The sequence below is a fragment of the Malus domestica genome, chromosome 09 (genome assembly GCF_042453785.1).
Source record: "Malus domestica chromosome 09, GDT2T_hap1".
In the NCBI taxonomy this organism is placed as follows: domain Eukaryota; kingdom Viridiplantae; phylum Streptophyta; class Magnoliopsida; order Rosales; family Rosaceae; genus Malus; species Malus domestica.
Genome location: NC_091669.1, coordinates 8746692 through 8767345, shown reverse-complemented (window position 1 = coordinate 8767345; position 20654 = coordinate 8746692). Strand labels below are relative to the sequence as shown.

Here is a 20654-nt window from a genome sequence, read left to right as displayed (position 1 = left end):
AAGTTTGGGTTTGCTTTCGTTTTCTCGTATAAATAGATGTTTGTACTGTTGTTAGAAGTAAGTTAGTCACAAAAAAAGTCTTACTAGTTATGTAGTCGCCTTGGCAAATTTATAATGTTCTCTTTTGTTTCGATTAATAAAACATTATTTGTAGTTTAGTATTATGTTCGTTCCTTCGGGGTTTAATCCACTCTTGTTTGTTATCAGTTTTCTAGAGTTTGTTGATCTATCTTATTTTAAGTTTGTGAAAATTGTATGTTCTTGTTTTTGGATCTTGATTAAGATTTCGCTTTCGTTGTGCTCGTGTTCGTTTTCTATTTTGATTAGGGTTTTACTCTATCTAGTTGTAGGTAACTAGCAAAAGTGTGCCTGTGTGATGATGCAGGTTTCAAAATCGTATAAAACATATAGAAAATTATAAATAAATATGTGTGTGTGTGTGTGTGAGAGAGAGAGAGAGAGAGAGAGAGAGAGATAGGCAATACTTTCATACATGTGGAAATCTACATGCAACCTTATTTACAGTAAGTAAGGAACAAAATTTTCTTAATTTTGTCCTCTTCAGTCAAACCTCTTGACTATACTATTGGAGAGATCCTCTAGAAACCATGACATAGTTATGGTAGCGTTATTCGTGAAACATAGGTTTGTTATGGGTTCAAAACGTACACCATATGTTTGTTAAAAATGTGTCACATGATGAACTGGTGACAAAAGTATCTTTTATATGTTGTTGTCAGTTGTTTTTGTGTATAGTGATTAGTGAAAGTGAGGACTTGAAGCATGACCAAATAACAATTCTTTTTATACCTTGGTGACTTATTCATGCTCACCAGTGTAATAATAATTCCAAAAAAGAGTGTATAATTAGGTGACAATATGGAAGCATATAGGAGCAAAGTTGCACTTGAAAACGGCCAAAACTTTTGATGGATAAGTAGTGAATGATTTCCTTCTTGGGATTACGCAACATCAATAGAGTCCCCAACTGCAGAATGAAATAGTAAATCTCTCATATAAGTATTCTAGGCTACGATATATTGTCACGTTTATAGCCTTGCAAATATCAATGAAAATCAAACTTACTTGAAAGTGAGTTTGGGCCTTGCTAGCCACCATAACGTGCGCACCACCCATTCAATGTCTCCGTTTTCCTTCCAAACGCTCCAAGATATGTTCTTCATCGGTCAGGTACTCGACCAAGCCTTTAAAATAATTCAAAGTAAATAAATACATCAACCTCCTAAGCACATCTTTACTAATAAGATAATAAATTATACCTAAGTGACTATTGACATCCTACGTAAATTGTTACCATTGGTATAATTCCGACAATCATGATGACCAACTCTCAGCTTAGTTTCCCACTGTTTGTTGAATTCAAGTGCCATATCTATGGCACCTGATCCTTTGGGAGAACCAACGTACCAGCATTTTCTTCTCGGCAGTTTCGACAACTTCCTCATAAGAACAACTCCTAAAAGAAAAATGCATGCTAGTCTAAAATACCAAGAAATAAAAACAAACTTAAATGGAACCCCCAAGATAAATTTGTAATATTATGTTGCAGGGTTATAATTATATCAGTACTCACAATTTCTTCTTTAATTTCACAAGCAACATTAGATGGTATCTCTATGATATATTCAACCCATACAAATTAACCAGGTTCAAAGTTTTCTCAGAAATTGTAATAAACTTCATTGTTATTTGTTTACAAGAAGGAAGTCCTCTCTTATAGAGGGCCAAAAACTAGTCATAACAAGTGGACAAGCCAAATGATGATTACATGAGAAAAACACTGAAGAGGAAAATAAGAATAAAAGGAAAGCAAAGCAAAGTAATGATGGCTAGCTATAAAACAAAGTAATGATGGCTAGCTATAAAGTACAGTAATGATGGCTAGCTAGAGGAATAATTACAAGTCTATTGTCTATACCAATAATGTCTAGCAGCTATTGTTGACAAGTTTCACAAGTAGAAACTAAAGGATCAAAAACAACTAATGTCAAAGAGTTATGCGGTATGAGATCAAGGATTCCAAGGAATGGTGTTTCAAAGCAGTATATCAGACAGGACAGACAAGACCAAGCCCCGGTTTGAGGTGCACAAGTTTTAATTTTAGGTGTTCTTCGACATTGATGTTTGCATTTTAATTATTTTCAATAACTTACTAATGCATATGCCAATTAGCGATGAACTATGCTTTCTTGAGCAACATGAAAGACGTAGTAGATGATGCAGCTAGTTAGGCTTACCCGGTATTGCTTTTCCGGATAGAACTGCAAGGGCTGCATATATGTTTTCAGGATCTTTAGGTTGAAAATCGAAAACTATGGCCTGAAAAAAGAGACTAGACGAATTTAGAGTTCAAATTTTCAAACTTTTGTATTGAAAAGGTTACAAAATATGGATACCAGGTCTATGTTAATAGACATTTTCCCAAAAACTTTTGTGCTGCACCATACTAGTGTTGGAAATTAAGTACTAATTAGGAGACATGTTTTTTCCGTAGCAGTTAACTTTTCTTTTCACTTGAGTTAGACTACTTTAATTAATTTCAAGAAAAAAACATTTTTCATATTTATATTTTTTACCATGTTTTTGTTCTTGTAGCATGCTTTGACTTCTCAACTACTTTTAAAAATCTAAATATAAAGAAGTTTAGTATTTGAAACAGAAAAAAGCAGCATTTAACATTTAATCTCAATTTACCCTTTTCGTTTTTGTTATACCAATTCGCCATTGGGCTTCAAGGTGATTTCATATCAAAGATTTAAGCACTCTTGAATCAAGCATATCAGTTTGCGGATGGTGGTGTGTCTGGATCAGGAGGGATTTAAAAGGGTGATTGTGGAGTCATAGTCTTAAGTTTGATAGGCATGCTGAAGAAGGAAAGGGCTCTGTCTATTGAAGGTATCCTTCTTGATGTGTGGGAGTTAACGAAACAACTGTAGCTAGTTGAGTTCTCATACGCTTCCCGACGTTGTAATGGAGCAGCACAATCTGTGGCTTCTTTTGTGAGTAAGAATGGAAGAGTCCATAGATTGGGCATGTTATTTCCCGAGTAGTTGTTTAATAATCTTGCTCATGATATAAACATTAAACATTTATATTCGACTTAAATGAATTCTATCGTTAGACCAAAAAAAAATAAAGCATCAGTTTGGTTACTTTGGTAATGAAATTGCATGAGAGTTGACTTTTGGCAAACTGAGATTATGTACTAGTTGGGACACAGGTTAGGAAATAGATTTTAAGGTTAATTATAGTAAACAAAAATCAACCAAGAAAATCCAAAAGAATAATTAGTGAACTAGCTAAGCTACCTTATATAGAGAAATGGAGGGAGGAGAACCTGACAATCAGGTGGTGGTGGGGAGGGATTAATGATAACCATGAAATGCTGCAAATTCCAGAGATTGAGAGAGTAAGCAGCAGATGTAAGCAGCTGGGCGGGTCCTTTTGTTGCTCTTAGAGGCACTGCTGCAACATAAACTTCATCCCGTCCTCTTGTCACTGTTGGTTTCGTGAGCAGTGAGGCCATTTGGTTTTCCAAAAAAATAAAAATAAAAATATTGAATCGGTTTCAGATGAACAACAAAAATATGAAAAAAAATTAAAAATTATTTTTATATTATTATAAAGGGGATAATTCGCAAGTTTGGGTTCATTTCTGTCCACTCGGTTAGCCTTGGTGGAAGTCATTTGTCAATTGGCCCAATCCCCGTCCAAAGATTATAAAAGACAAATGTTGTGTGAAAATTCCACGCACAAGATAAAGTTCGGAGATTTCTTCACACTTTTCATCTCATTTTTTACATTTTAAGGCCCATCAAGCTTTTTTTATGTTTGTTTTGGATGGACAAGGATCCTCTCCGGATTATTTTTGTGGGAATCCAGAGATCAATTAATCGTGTTCATTTATCGTATATTGTACAGTCAATTTTTATTAGGTACTACTTATATTTAATTTTAAATTAAAATTTTAAAATAATTTTTAACCGTACGATGTACGATGAACGGACATGATTAATTAATCATCCGGATTCCCACAAATAGGATCCGGAGAGGATCCCATTCTGTTTTGGATATTTTATATAGCTAATGGTTTGAATCACTGGTGTGTACTAGTCGATGGTATTCATCAGTCGAAAGAACTTTTCAAACAGTATCGTTATAAACAACTGATTAAATTTGTATTACTAATAGCTCATTGTGAGGCTAAGTTCATCCTAGATAATATCGTTTGTTAAAAAAAAAACATTTGACAACTAATTTAATCACATTATTATGCGCGCATGCGAAAGACCTTTTTTTATAACCGGCATTACACGCATCTTAAGATATTTTGAACGTATTTAAAAATAGAGAAAATAATATTTTAACGAACAACTAATTGCTTTTATTTAATAGGAATCCTTGTTTCATGGAATAAATTTTGAAGTGCAAGAGGTAAAAGAAGAAAATGAAATTGCTACATTAAGTTATTTCTCTCCTCATTTTTGATGATTCAAACCGAGTCCAAAGAAATTTGGCAAAAACTAAAAATTGAGTTCAGAGAAAGAAGCACACGATTTTAACCACTTTGACGAAACCAGATCTACACAACCACTATTTTTTTCTTGTCTTTTCGTTGGATCATCATCCCTTTTTCCCAACTAAAGTTTTCACATGTTTGTTGAATTACTAAACACTAAAGCGCATGCAGAAGGTCTTTTTTGAATCACAGCATGTTACGCACTACTTACACGTTTTAAATGTATTTATATGCGTGAATTGACAAAAGAAAAGTCAAATATTTGAAGTAAATGAATAATCTTAGATCATGGTAGAAAAAAACCCCTCACAAACCAATCAAAGCAGCTGAATTCACATAATAAAATCGATCTTTGAATGTCCATCTACATTCTATTGAATTTACATTAAGAATAGAGAAAATAATATTTAATAAACAACTGGTTGAATCACTTATTGCTAACCCATTGCGAGGCTAAGCTCACCCCCTATCTCTTAATGTAAATAATATCGTTTGTTAAAAAAAAAAAACCAATCATTTGACAACTAATTTAATCACATTATTATGCATGTGCAAAAGACTCTTTTTATAACCGGCATTACACATCTCTTAAGATGTTTTGAACATGTTTAAAATTAGAGAAAATAATATTTAATAAACAACTTATTGAATCATATTATTGTTATCCTATTGTGAGGTACTAATTTAAAAAAAAAAGTGTACAAAAGGAATTAATTATTAGAAAACACTATTAAAATAACGAAAATACCCTTGCATTATTTTGAGTTGCTTTTGAAATTTTTTGTTTTAGGGGTATTTTTGTCCAAATATTTTGATGAAACTTGTGACCTCAAAAAGGGTTGTTGGCTTTATATATAAGGGTGTAGCCACAAACAACTGTTAGCATCAGCTGAAACAACTTCACGAATCTAAGTATGGAAAATTTTCACATAGATATCAACTATTAATATTATTATTTGAGGAATCAAATTGCATTTTACAAATTATCATTGATTAGATACGTATCACTATCTCAATATAAGTTTTTAATTATGAATCAAATTATAGAGACGTGCCACCTAACAATTGTTGATGTGGATATTATCAATTGGTTTTATGGTAGAATCTCAATTTTTTTATGGTATCAAAGCAGTTAGCCCATGTGTGAAGCTCAACGCTACACGTGTTCCATGTCACCCTAATTCCTGTTTCCCACGTATTTGGCTTGAAAATTCGTCACATATGATGGGCATGTGAGGATGCGGTCAAAGAAAAAACCTTGCAAGAGTTTATATAAGAAGTTGGTGTAACCTCAACTTTCTTAAGCTACTTAAGAAATGAAAAGGCATTCCACACAAATTAACAATGGTGGCATGCATATTAACTATTTCAATATAGTTCCAATTAATCCATGGAAACTTATAGTGAAACGATGGATGTGCACACCCATTCTTATCTCCAAGTATACCTCAAACTCCTAACAACCACATGATGAACCTTTGTCATCAAGGAAAAGTAAACTTAAAATCAGAAAGAAAAAGTTGATCAAGTAGAAAATGCATGTAACTCATGAATTTGTCATGAAACAAGTAGTAGCTATGTATATAGTACAACAATAGTCGATCTTATTACTCAAATATTCAAACATCGGTACGTACACGCACCACGATACAAATCATCATGTCTACCATATGTATATGGAGAGCCAGCATTATCTATGTTCCACACTCACCTCACCTTCTTTGTACGTTACGCCTTATATAATTTCTTAAACCACACTAAATGAAAGACATTTAATTGATCTCTTCACATGCATGCAAACCCCAATATACCCACTAATAATACAACTTAAAAATTCACTCTGTCTTCTCCACCGGGGCTTCAGTACCAGCTTTCTCCTCAACATCATCAGCTGCCTTCTCTTCTTCCTTAACTACTACCTCCTCTTTAGGGGCTTCAACTGCTGATTCTTCCACCGGTGCCTCCGGTTTAACTGGTGCCACCGGAGGAATTTCAGCAGTATTCTCCTTGTCCTTGGCCTCCTCCACAAGCACTCGTTCTGGTTCTGGCTCAGGGGCTACCTTATAATTAGGTGTAGTAGTTTCCTCTTCAGTTGTAGTACTAGTACTCTTCTCCAGAGTTGGTTCTTCTTCTTTTTCGACTCCTACAACTTCCTTGGGCTCCTCTACCTTCACTTCCTTTGTCTCAGCTTCGACTAGGACTTCCTCATCTTTTGCAACTATGTTTTCCTCGTCTTTTGAAGCCTCCGCTTCAGCCTTAGGTACATCTTCCCCAGAAGCCACAACAGTCTCTGCAACTTCCTTTGCCTCCTCCGCAACTTCAGTTGGTGCTACTTCTTCAGTAGTAGCAGTGATAATAGCCTCTTGAGCCTTAACTGATTCCTCGTGATGAGTTGTATCCTCTACAGGAAGGGCTGTCTTTGCTGATACAACCTGCATGATCATATACATACAGATACAACTCTTTGATTAATATTTTGTAATTAACTAATCAATTAGTTAAAATTGTAAGAGAGCTTGAACTGATAATCACAAACACAAATGTGTTTTACATATTGAACAAATTAAAGGAATGATTTTTGCAGAAGTCTTTATTTTTGTCCCTAATTCCTCTTTGATCAAAATAATACAAGTAAATAAAGATATACTGAAAGACAAAATAAATGTGCGAAAATCACTTCACACAAATCAATGTAAAATAAACCAGTCTGGAACCGAAGTTGAGTGAACACCTGAGCAGTGGCCATAATGGGAATCGAAAAGTGATCAAATTGAACAAATTAGAAGATCGAGAGAAAGGCGAACTTAGATGAGGAGAAAGCCAAGAACAAATTAAAACTAATGGTTGCATGAATAAAAATGATCAATGGGATGGTTTATATAGAGGAGTCCATAGACCTCACTGCCTCGTGGTTGATGCACGAGAGGACTAGAGTGGTGGGAAATTTTTGTTTCTCACCGCCCTCAAACGATGATGGTGCTTATCACCTATTACTCTTGAATGAATTTAAATTTCGAGATCTGTATGATGGATAGACACAAATCTTAAATTTACATTCATCCAATAATAATAATAATTAAATAGGATGGTAAAGAATTGTCACTGCTTGAGAGTGGTGAGCAAAAATGTACACCCTATTAGGGGAGATCAAATCATCTGCACCCAAAATGGATATAACCTCTCTATGACTCCAATAATTAACTGATACATGTTTATAAACTTAACTTTTTTTAATTTTATTGTTAGAAAGTTAATATATGTTAGTCAATGATTGATGTCACAAATACACCGCACCCATTTTGAATGAAGAATTGGTGGGGTGGCGAGGGCGAGGGAAACTGAGGGAAACTGAGGAATCTTGGGATTTGACACCTCATATCTCTCAAAATTCATGAGATTGGCATGTTTGGTAATAATGTCACACAAAAGGTGTTGGATCCAATTTGGGTTAAATAATCGCTCTTATAGCGGTTAGAGAAATGTTAAAGAAATTCTTTTAAAAGTAAGATTTTTTATGAATTTTCAATCATCTTATATTTTTGACATAATATTTTATAATATTAGCACAAAAATTGATATTCAACTATACAGTGACAAAGAATCTATAAATAATCTCATTTTAAGAGAGTCTTCTTAATATTTTTTTAATTGTTATAATGATCTTAGGATGGCAGGGAATGACAATAATGGGCATCTTTTGCTTTTTCCCAAGCCATCATTCTTCTTTCGGTTGTGTGTGCTCATGTGCTTTTGTGCAGTTGGGCTTGCAGGGTTACATTACCTTCATCATATCCACTCATATGCATCCTTCAAATCTTGATTATTTAACTACCATTTGTTTGGCCTATTTACCAAATTAATTAAGCTACCATGCATGTTACAATTCCATCAGGTTATGGAAAACTTTTTTTTTATATACTACACGATTATCATCACATGTTGTTAGTAGTTCATATGTATTTTTACATAAGATAAACGGTAGTATTATATGACAATGTTACAATTACACTTGAATTTTTACTATGTCACGTTTTATATTGGGCAACTATATATTTTCTTCATGATCTTCTTCTTAAGTCTCCTCCAAAATTTTAAAATGTTTGATATAACCTAACATTTAACAGGTAGACAAAGTGTGAAACATGATGCTTATTGCTTAGAATACAAAGTCACTAAAAGTATAAAAGGTTAGGCCGACCATAGATTATGCAACCATAACAACCAATAGGCACAATTTGCTTATCAGAAATGAATAACACTCTGACGTGGAACATCATAGACAATATGTTCAATCACCTATTGCCTCCTCTATTTGTCTTGGAGCCCTAATAATAGGCGACAAAATCTGCACTATCAATACTAATAGTTTTCTGATCCCACTCTCCCTAGTTTCCTTGGCTGAATTGGAAGACAGTCACACATGCAATGATGTGTATACATCAGCATTTTTTAGAATTCATAAGTAATCAAACTCTCACTAATCACTTTAACTTTTCTAAGAAAACTCTTTTAAAGTGACTCTCAATGGACCATATGTCATCTCACAGTTTAATGTTTATTTCCGTACTATTATTATAAAACATTGTGTAAGAAACATGAGGTGGCAGAGATCCATGAAGGTCTCACTTTTAAGAGAGTCTCCTTAACATTTCTCAAACTAAGAAAGTTGAAACTAGATAAAGAAAAGCAAACCGCATGTAACTGCAGTATAGATCACATCTCTAACGCAAGTGTGAAAACTCGAACCCTCATGCATAATTGAATCGAGTTTCTATTAGTTAAAATGTTATCTCCAGTGCTCATATACTAAAGTTTCACTGATACCTATGACATTCTTTGTGCGATTTGGATCCAAAACCAAGTTGCACAAACAATATTCCAAGAACAAATTATCTACCCCATGCATGCATGTTCAATATTACAATTGATAACTTCGCACACTACTAGCAGCTGGCGATGATGGCCTTGGGATGGCTGTTGTATATACATTCCAACCATGATTCAAGTCCTACGTGCCGTTTCATTTAGGGTTTAGGCGAATGAGGATCCTCTTTAGGAATCCTCAAATCATGTTCGTTTATCGTACATTGTGCGGTAAGTTTTCGTTATATACTGTTTATGTTTAATTTTAAATAAAATTATTTAAAATGATTTTTTACTGTAAAATGTACGATAAACAAACACGATTTAAAGATCTTTAGAATCCTGAGAATCCATAAAGTATTCTCATTCGGTTTAGGCAATGACTATCAAGATTCAAAAGCTGTAAAAGGGCCCACAAGAGATTCACGAGAGATTCACAGTGCCTTGCTGTACTTCTGTGCCAACGAATGTGTGACACGTTGCAAATACATCACCGACCACTTGGTGGGATGTGGCTCCCTGTCAGCAATGGACATGAAATGGTCCTAGTTTTGGGATGAGGATCTTCTCAGGATTCACTTTATAGAATTTTAGAAATTCTCACTTCTTAACAATTTATCGAATATCGTGATGTTAATTTTTGTCAAGTACTATATCGTGATGTTAGTTTTGGTGCTCAATTTATGGGTCCGCATGATAAATCATGAATAACAGAAGTGTGACAGGTTGGGGAATGAAAAAGCTTTCGTGCTCTATCAACCTTTTATCTTTTTTCATCTCCTTGAATTGAATTTGAATGCGTATTTTTTGTTCATTAACTTATGATTAATGAAATATGAAGCCAAGATAATCACACATGGTGCCAGATTTGTGTGGTTCACTATAAACTTCATGGGTGCAACAATCGAGCTGTCCCTAATTAATTAGTTGTACTATACAAGTCACTATATTTGATTTGCCAAATTACTTTCTACTTATTCCACATGAGACTTAGAGTTAGCTAGTGCACTATGCAAGCCTATTTGTTGCAGGGCTATTGGATTTGTTTGGGCATAAAAATATTGGTTTGGGCCGAGTTTAGAATTGTTTTCGGCCTGGTGCTAGTTGGGCCGAGTGTAGAATTGTTCTCGGCCCAGAGGCTGTGTTTAGGTGTCATTGAGAGGTCATGGGCCACGCAGTCGAAGCTGGCCATATCCCGTCGGGAACCTATGGGATATGGATGATGTCTATTATGAGAAGGAGTTTCGGTAGGATAAGGATGTTAGAGTTTGAAATTGAATGCGGCCTGATAATGAGTTAAGTTCAAAGTCCTAGTATGAGTAGAACTGGCCGAGATAAGGTTGAATCGGGGAAAGGAGTTCTAATCCGAGAATGATTAGGATTCGATATAGGTTGGCTACTATAAATAGGGAGGGAGGACATCAAACAAAGCCCCCTCCAATTCAACATACAAACTACCATGCGCAAACTCTCGCTCTACGCGAAACCTCTCAACAACCTTGAGATTTTTATTTTCCTTTTTCGCCAACACATCTTCAGTTTGGATAAACAGCACTGTGAAGGCAACCGGCGAGCATATTCAGTTTGGATAAACAGCATTGCGACGAGGCTAACTAGTTATCTATCCAAGTCTCGACCGAGAAGGATTTTCGAATCCTTATTGGCAGAGGTCATCTCATTAGCCTTCTTGGCGAAGTGAGGTGTTTCGAATTACTGGGTTCAGCATGTTAAACGCCAAGTTGTTTTATAATTGGATACTCACAAGTAGGCTTTAGAGTTCGGCATTCTGATAGCTGAACCATTTTCACAATCAAGACGTACATTTGTTTTGATTATTTGTGTCCCTATACTCTGGTGTCGATTCGGCGTGCTTATACTCTCACAAACATAATCACTGTGACCGAATCAGGTGCCGACGATTTGTGAACTTCGCAAAACTAGTAGCCTTGTCTTCAGGCTCTATTAGGGGTGGGCATGGGCCAGGCGGGGCCCAAATTTGAAGGGACCGGACTGGACCCGCTTTAAAATGGAACGGGCCAGGACGGGCCGGGTATTGAAATTTCTGAAATTGGAACCAGCCATAACCCGGCTTGTTTGAAACGGGCGGTTCGGGCTGGGCCTACGGGTCCAACATATAGGAACGACGTCACTCAAGTCTGTCTTCCTCCGACACGAAACCCAGATTCCTAGCAACATCAAGAAGTCGAATCATAAAACCACCATGACTGAAAGACACTGCAAACTTAATGCTCTCAAGCTTTGATGATCTTCACCACTTTGACGTGCAAGCTTACATTCTTTGTGAACCATAGTCTCAGTCAATTTAGTGATTGCATCAATAAATAAAACAAGAGGCTAATCAAATGTATTAGTTTTGTGCCGAAAACTGAATAATTTCCAATCATTTGTTAACAAAATAAGAAATCCCACGGAAACAAAAACCCTAGTCAAATTGAAACTCTCAACTCTGAAGAAACAAAAACAAACCGCCACTAAACATGGGTTGGACCTTGGAAGGTACTAGGTAATTTGAGCTTGGCCTAGACGATCATTTCGCTAATGAAATGGGAAGCCTCGCTTCTGAATCTCCACGTCTGACGTCACATGCCTGCTCTCTTCGAACTTCTTGTGGACCTCCGCCGTCGCGTCGTTCAGCATCGTCATGTCTCTCAGCTCCGCCCCTCTCAGTCCCCTCTCTCTTTGCAGAGTAACCTTCTCAGTCCTCTATCCCTCTTTGATCTGGACCCATGCGCCATCTTCGTCCATCTGAGGGAGATTTTGATAAAATCGAGGGAGAGACTGAGCATCTTACGGTCAGAAATGGAAGGATCTGAAGAAGTTTGGTGATGTTCGAATTAGAGGTGAGAGAGAAATGAGAAACGTGAAAAAGTTTGCTGGACTTGCAGAGAGTGAGAGAGAAATGAGAGACGCATGAACTCGAAAAAGATGTGGGTTTCAATTTGAAATCGAAGAAGGGAGAAGACTCCAGAAGCCTGGGAAGGTTTCATTTTGTATAATTATTGTAGAAACAGGCCCAATTCATTGTATTATCATTATAGGAATGGGCTATGCATTCATTCAAATAGGTGGGTTTCTATTCCCTCAGCAGGGCAATCCATTGCATCATAGAAACGGGCCGGTCCGGGGCCCCGTGGGTCTGAAGATTTGGACCCGCCCCGCCCCGCCCCGTTTATTCTAACAAAAAATTGGACCCACCCCGTACCCACCCCGAACCGTGATTACCCGCCCCGACCCGCAGGTCCTCTACCCGTTTGCCCACCCCTAGGCTCTATATTTCGAAGGCTGAGGCGTGTTCCTTCCTTGGCCGCAGTCGCAAGATCAAGAAGTCAGTAGCGCACCCAACGTAACATCAACAAATTTTACTCCTCGGTCGAACTCGGCAGACGAGTTGGCACGCCTCGCATACAACCGAATGACGTAGTTAGCTTATTAGTTACTCGGCCTGCGCGCCACGTAGGCTTGGTAGTTTTTAGGGTCAACATTTTAGCACGCTCGGTAGGACCCAGTGTTATAACTACGAAATTCATGACCATCGAGACATGATCAGTAAAAAAGAAAACAACCATGGAAAAATCAGCGACCGATCTGCCGGTTCAGAATCCCGAACAAGAAATGTCACATGCGCGAAATCCTATTGTCGCAGTGACCCCTGAGGCTACTAGTGTAACATACTGAGAAAATGAAGTATGCCTCGGTACCCAGCCTCGAAACACAGAAGTACCCAACCGAACTGCATGCGTTTTCATTGAAGGGATAGTGGAAGACTGTGACGAAGACGGTGGTGAAGGCTCTGACCCTCTGACTAGGTCGTTTCTTCGAAGACGACTTGATGAGCAATCTCGACTAGTTAAACAGATAATGGGTCAAAAAATGAACAGTTTGCTTAAAATGATACAAAGCAATGGTGAGACCCAAACAAGATTGCTCGAACTATTAGTTAGCAAGGTCTTCGAATGATGACCTGTTGATCAGGCTCGGCAGCTTCTACTTAAAGGTAATCCCCTACAGGTCGAAGCAATATCTACTCGGCCCAAAACAATTGACTTAGAAAAGAGGGAAGGATCAAGTAGTAGGTCAGATGGATCCAACCAGAGAGTGGAAGCAACACCCGTCGATATGACCGAGGTCCAACGGATGATCGATTCGGCCATGAAAAAAGAGTCGAAGTTCCCGAAATTCATCCACCCATATCCAGCTTATGTGGAAAAGTTTGAATATCCTTAAGGTTTCAATATTCCACATTTCAGCCTTTTTGCTGGAGAATCATCTTTATCCTCGTTAGAACATGTGACTCGTTTCACTGCGCAATACGGAGTTGTCAATAGTGATTTTCATAAACTACGGTTGTTTAACTTTTCGTTGACAGGCTCAGCATTTGCATGGTATATCAACCTCCCACCTAATTCTATCCAAAGTTGGGAGAAGTTGGTCGGGAAATTTCACGAACAGTTTTATCGACCGGGGATGGAAATGTCAGTTTCTTCATTAGCTAGGATGGCTCAAGCATCTGATGAGTCACCAATGGATTATCTTACCAAATTTAAATCGGCCAGGAATTAGTGCCGAGTACTTCTTCCCGAAGTCGAATTTGTTAGGCTTGCTCTGAATAGGCTCGACGTAGAGTACAAAAAGAAATTCTTAGGGGCAAACTTTTGTGATATGTATGAATTAGCCTAGCATGCAGAGCAATATGATTATTTTCTCCGAGAAGAAAAGATTTTGAAATCTCCATCCCGAGGAACAATTTACAAGAATCCCACGGTCAGTTACGCATCGACCGAATGCGATGATTCTCAATACGTCAACGTAGACGCAGTCGAGATAGTGATAGATAAACCATACGTTTGCAAGGCACTGACTCAAATTAATTCCAAGGATGTCAAAACTCGCTCGGCCACCGAACAGACGGCGAAAACATCGAAAGTTTACACTTTCGATATCACAAAGGCCTAGGCAATTTTTGACTAATTGTTATTAGCAAAGATCATCAAACTTCAGCCAGGACATAATATTCCTAAGGCCAAAGATCTTAAAGGAAAGACGTGTTGCAAGTATCATAACTCGACCAAGCATGCCACAAACAACTGTGTCGTATTCCGTGATGATATCCAGAGCTAGATTGACAAAGGCAAGCTAAAATTTCCCAAAAAACGAATGACAGTCGACGCTGATCCATTTCTTTCAGTAACAATTGGCATGGTAGATGCCCGTTTAACCAAGAGCAAAGGGAAAGGGAAGGCCGAGTTGGTTCCAGTACAACACGTCCTAAAGAAACATTCCCAGCCACAACTCAAGATCGACCTATTTTCCAATGAACCACCTACCAAGTTTTCGGGATCGGCTGTAGTTGAATCCATGTCAGATTCCAGTGTAAAAGAAGGTGACTGGCCGATAGTTTTGTGTAGCAATTGTAGAGCACGCGTTGTATTAACTGAACCCAAGAAGAAACTGCCTCAGACTCAGACTCTGACATCACGGCAACAATCTACAGCCACGATGGCACCACCAAAGGAACCTAGTGAAGGCTAGCGCCAGAAAATGTTCGATAAGCTCGGCCCCTAGAAACAAACGGACGACCCTACCTCGGTCAGACGACGCCTTGATTTTGACGCACCATTTTATAACGAGGATTATTATTCGTGTAATTCCAGTAGCTTGAGCTCATTAGCGAATCCAAAAAACTTCAGGCCGCCTGAACCACGTGACCAACGTTGGTACAGTTACAATTCTCCCACCAACATGTATATTGCGCTTTCCAAATCTCAGAAATGTCGACGTCAGCGTATCGATTACATGGCTCGACGGCAGGCAGCCTAGACTATTTCAGCCACTAAATGGCAGTCGAAAGAGGCGATAGGGAGCGGAGATGACCGGCCAACCCTAATAATCATGGCTGAATTACAAAGGCAGAAGGAAACCAATCGCGACTTCGAAACTACCATCGATGGGTCCAAGAAGCGCATCAAACTCCTCATTCGGCCCGATGAGATGAAAGCTCGCTTCGAGCAATTTAGGAAAGAGGCTGAAAGCCAGCTTTCCCCGTTACCTTCGAAAGAACCGCTAATAAGAGTTCGACAGAATCTACACCCCACATTCCTCAGCGAATCTTTGGAATACATGAAAGATTTTCACAAGAAATATTCAGCCAACGATTTGTACTATTTACTCAAGGCGTGCCAAAAAGCTCTTGACATGGCATTAACTTGCCCCAATGTTGAACAAATCATCCAAAAAACCACCGATCCAGCAATGAAAGCTAGATTCCAGCACATACGAGAGGCTAAGGTTCTCGGCTTCGAGGTAGACCCATACACGAACATTGATATAGCCGAACTCCTTTTTTCTCTCAAAGACCTTCAACACATTCGATATCACTTCGAAGTCTTCTCGGCCGTATCCTTATTCGGTTTGACTGCTGATAAGAAATATCGGGTGGCACGTTTGGACGCCTACCTAGATACAAGAGACGCCCGGATCGTCTATGAGGAACGCGTTTGTAAGACACTACAGGAGTAAAATCAGACATCAGACGCAAGTGGGTCCAACGACGACAGTAAAAAGGAAATAAGGTCGGACTACATGGCACAAGAGCAAGAGCATGTTGAGACACACGATAATCAAGCCGAGGATGCTCTAACACACGATGTTATAGTCCTCAATAACCTGGAAGACGACGACCAGGATCTAATGGGCACTTCAGTAATTGAGAATATGGAAATCAGCATGGTCCATGTTCTACCTGCTGAATTCCAGCTAACTACACACCAACCAAATTTCTTGGATGGTGATGTGGTCACTGAAGAAGTAACACAAGTTGATTTCGTCACCACCATTGAAGATGAGCCAGCAAATAACGACGATAAACTTAAACAGCTCTGGCCATCTTGTTTCCCCGCTCCTCCTCAGCTAATCTTCAGCATTTAAAACCGTTGTATGTCACGGCCTACATTGAAGGTTATCCAATCTCTAAAATTTTCGTCGATTATGGGGTAACGGTCAATATCATGCCTGTATCCGTCATGAAGGCATTACGACAATCCAACGCCGAACTCATTCCTTCAGGAATAACCATGAGCAGCTTCGTCGGTGACAAGTAGAGGTGAACATTACAGGTCGCAATCACATGACCGCATTTTTTATCGTTGACTCTAATACCGAATATAATGCTTTGCTTGGTAGGGATTAGATTCTTCGAAAGAATTGCATCCCTTCTTCTTTATACCAAGTTCTTATTTTTTGGGACGACAAATCGGTCGTGGTCAACCCATTCGATAATCAGCCATTTGAAACCAACATGATTCAAGCCCACTATTATGATGATCACGTCAGCTACATTACCCTACAGGGTTTTAATGAAAATGAACGGCCGACTCAGATCTTAGTCCCAAAAACCATTGAGGTAGGCGCCGAGACTGTCCACAAAGATTCGACAAGACTCGGCTTGGCCAACTTGATCCCTACCACTGATGATTGATGTCAAAGGTGAGAGGCGTCGAGCCGCGGTTTCATTCATAATGGAACGTCTGCTGGCCCATTGGTATGCTATTTTCAAGCACCCACATTCGGGCATCAACTTAATCGAATTTTTGGCCTAAGAAGATAACGGCCCAGTACTGTTGGTAGACAAAGTTCAGGCCGCACCAACCGAACTCGAAGACAGTCAAACCTAAGTTAAGGACCCCTTAGAGGAAATAAATGTTGGAACGGCCGATGACCCTTGGTCGTTATTTATTAGTGCACTGTTACCCCATGCCATGAAAGTCGAACTCTGTTAATTACTCAACGAGTTTAAAGATTGTTTTGCTTGGAGTTATCATGAGATGCTGGGCCTTGATCAGACCCTTGTTGAACATAAATTATGCATCAAAGATGGGTGTAAGCCTTTCCGCCAGCCCTCTCACTGGTTCTCAACCGAAGTACAGCTCGGCATAAAAGATGAATTAGTTCGATTTTTAAAAGCCGGGTTTATACGGACCGCTCAATACGTCGAATGGCTGGCCAATATCTTCTCAATGCTAAAAAATGGTGCCTTACGCATCTGTATCGATTTTCGTAATCTAAACCTGGCAACGTCCAAAGACGAGTACCCGATGTCAATTTTTGACTTGCTAATTGACGCCGCAGCACATCACGAGATCATATCCTTCATGGATGGGCATGCCTGTTATAACCAGATTTTCATCGCCGAAGCTGATGTCTATAAGATTGCCTTTCAGTGTCCCGAGGCACTCGGCACATAGTAATGGGTCGTCATGTCCTTCGGCCTCAAGAATGCCGGTGCTACATACCAACAAGCTATGAACACTATTTCCATGATTTAATTGGTACAATTGTCGAAGTCTACATCGATGATGTGGTCATCAAATCAGCACGACTACAGACGCATTTGGATAACCTCCGTCAGGCATTCCTACGCATGTGCCGGCACAATCTGAAGATGAATCCCGCCAAATGTGCTTTCGGCGTATCAGCCGAAATTTTTTTAGGCTTCCTCATACATTACCATGGTATTGAGGTAGACGATAACAAGGCCCGCGCAATCATTAATGCTCCACCACCGACGACTAAGAAATAATTATAGTCGTTGCTAGGTAAGATCAACTTTCTCCGACGATTTATTACTAACTCGGCCGGGAAAATGAAAACTTTTTCCATGTTTTTGAAACTCAAGGACTCCGACACCTTCGAATGGCGTGCCAAGCACCAATAGGCATTCACGCAGATCAAAGTCTCTCTAACGACTCCACCTGTCCTCGTTCCACCACGATGGGGTCGACCTCTTAAGCTATATATCTCGATGGTCGAAGAATCCATCGATGCCTTCTAGCACAAGACAATGACGCCGGGCGAAAACAGGCCATTTTTTACCTTAGCCGAAACCTCAACCCACCAAAAATTAATTACTCCGCTGTTGAGAAGCTCTGTCTTGCCCTATTTTTCGTTGCATCCAAACTTAGACATTACATGCTCCTGTCAGTCACTTAGGTCATCGCCCAAACAAATGTTATTCGTTACATGCTTACTCAGCCGATCGTAAAGGGCCGAATCGGCAAGTGGACGATGGCCCTTTCTGAATTCAGCCTGCAATATGTACCCTAGAAAGTTGTCAAAAGTCAAGCTCTAGCAGATTGTTTTACTCAACACCCTTCCCCGTATGAGTTCGGGGGCAATGGTGTTGACATCAGCCTGATACAAACACGTGATAATTACTAGATGATGTACTTTGATAGTTCCAGTACTTCAGTCTTGGATGGTGTTGGGATCGTTATTCAATCCCCCACTCATAATCGTTGGTATTTTTCTCTCAAGCTCGATTTTAATTGTACAAATAATCAGGCCGAATACGAAGCCTTTATTATCGGCCTCGGCGTGCCGCACGATTTGCGGGCAACTCGTGTCCTTGTTCTTGGTGACTATGAACTTGTCATTAATCAACTCAACGGGACTTTTCGTTGCATGAGTTGTACTCTGGCGCCTTATCGCATGGTTGCTAGCTATTTGGCCGAATCCTTTGACGGTGTAACTTTCAAACACATTTCACGAGTTCTTAATACTGACGTCGACGAACTGGCTTAACTAGCCTCCGGAGCCCAACTCATGGAGGGAAAATTAGGTCGAGAAATACCTGTGTCATGACAAGCACATTTGGCCTTGATTAATCAGCAAGTTCTCCAACGTGATTGCGTGATTTGTACAAGGGTCATGTGTTTGCCTTCGTTGTTAGAACAAAAGGACACTATTGAGGTTTGTGTTGTCGAGGCACTACCAAACGATTGAAGAATGATGATTATGCGATATATTGATAACGCTAACGAAAAACACAACCAACGGACAAGGGTTCATGCCACAAACTACACATTATACCATAATGAGCTGTATCGAAAAGGTGAGGATGGGTTACTGTTGTTGTGCCTCAGCCAGCAAGAAGCTGCTCAAGCAATGGCAGAAGTACATGAAGGAATTTACGGAGCCCACCAATCTGGATGAAAAATGCGTTGGCTACTTCGACGGCAAGGATATTTCTGGCCAAGTATTCTGAAGGATTGTATTGAGTACACAAAAGGTTATGTACATTGTCAAATCCATGGGCCTATACAGAGAGTACTGGCCAAATCATTACATTTGGTCACCAAACCATGGCCGTTCCAAGGATGGGCCATGGATATTATTGGTAAATTCTCACCATCTTCTGGTGTAACCAAACATGCATGGTACTTGCACCCCAATGGGTCGAAGCCAAGTCATATGCCGAGCTAACGTCTAAGAAGGTTTGTAGCTTCGTTGAAGAAAACATTGTGACTAGATTCGGCGTGCCAGAAACAATCATAACAGGTAACGGTACGATCTTTACATCCGACAGATTTAAGGACTATACGGTAAATCTAAATATTCGACTCGAGCAGGCGAATGGATAGGCCAAGGCAAGTAACAAGGTTCTTATTGGTATTCTTGAAAAGATGATAAAAGAAAGGCCAGGCATGTGGCACTTAAGGATAAACGAAACGTTATGGGCTTATTGAACCTCTCTGCAAACATCCATCGGAACAACTCTGTATGTGTTGACTTATGGACACGACGCATTATTGCCGATTCGAGCTAAGTATAAACTCGTTGCGAATAATTGAACAAAGTAGTTTGTTCAGCGCCGAGTACAGTCAAGCCATGAGACAAGAACTAGAAGATTTAAAAGAAGTTCAGCTTGATGCTTATAACTTATAAGTGGCTCAAAAAAAGATCGTCGAGCGTGCATATAATCAACAAGTTAAGCAAAAAACGTTCGGCGAAGGAGAACTAGTTTGGCAAACCGTGATACCCGTAAGAATTAAAGACCTCAAGTTCGGCAAGTGGTCACCGAATTGGGAAAGGCCATTCGTTATTCATAAAGTCCTCGGCAATGGGGCATACCATCTTAGAGATCGAACCGGTATTGTTCACAAGTTACCAATCCATGGAAGGTTTTTAAAGAAATACTATCCAGTTACATGGGAGATGTGAGAATAAAAGTTCATTTCATTGGTTGATTAAGTTTACAATCAAATAATTCTAGGGTGACGAAGGAAGAAGAGATTTAAGAACAGCCTTCAGCTCCAACCACCTCACTTCGGCCATCATGATCTCAGCTTGCCGATTCCTCTTGTCCATCTTCAGCTGCTCAACTCACTTCACGCTCGTCGCGTATTCGGTTAAACAAGATTTTCCGCCTGACTCAAAATCTTTGGCAAGCTCAGAA

The 20654-nt window shown here is 39.2% G+C and overlaps 2 protein-coding genes across 2 annotated transcripts; both read right to left on the bottom strand.

The window, feature by feature from the left end:
* Positions 1–784: 784 nt before the first annotated feature.
* On the bottom strand, positions 785–3687 carry LOC103442683 (uncharacterized). Its single transcript, XM_008381499.4, has 5 exons — positions 3359–3687; positions 2259–2340; positions 1316–1477; positions 1087–1205; positions 785–988 (listed from the first exon to the last, which is right to left on the bottom strand). Exons 1-4 carry the CDS (start codon positions 3545–3547, stop codon positions 1138–1140), a joined length of 501 nt encoding a protein of 166 aa, XP_008379721.1. The 5' UTR covers positions 3548–3687; the 3' UTR covers positions 785–988; positions 1087–1137.
* A 2437-nt stretch (positions 3688–6124) lies between these two features.
* LOC103411284 (major latex allergen Hev b 5-like) lies at positions 6125–7518 on the bottom strand. Its single transcript, XM_008349925.4, has 2 exons — positions 7272–7518; positions 6125–6972 (listed from the first exon to the last, which is right to left on the bottom strand). The coding sequence occupies exons 1-2, from the start codon at positions 7284–7286 to the stop codon at positions 6376–6378; spliced, it is 612 nt and encodes a 203-aa protein (XP_008348147.1). The 5' UTR covers positions 7287–7518; the 3' UTR covers positions 6125–6375.
* Positions 7519–20654: the final 13136 nt, after the last annotated feature.

Coding starts and splice junctions, on each gene's coding strand:
- LOC103442683 (XM_008381499.4), bottom strand. CDS start 3,547: ATGGCCTCACTGCTCACGAAACCAACAGTGACAAGAGGACGGGATGAA. Junction 2,341..3,358: donor CACCACCACCTGATTGTCAG/GTTCTCCTCCCT, acceptor CTCTTTTTTCAG/GCCATAGTTTTCGATTTTCA. Junction 1,478..2,258: donor ATCCGGAAAAGCAATACCGG/GTAAGCCTAACT, acceptor TTTTTCTTTTAG/GAGTTGTTCTTATGAGGAAG.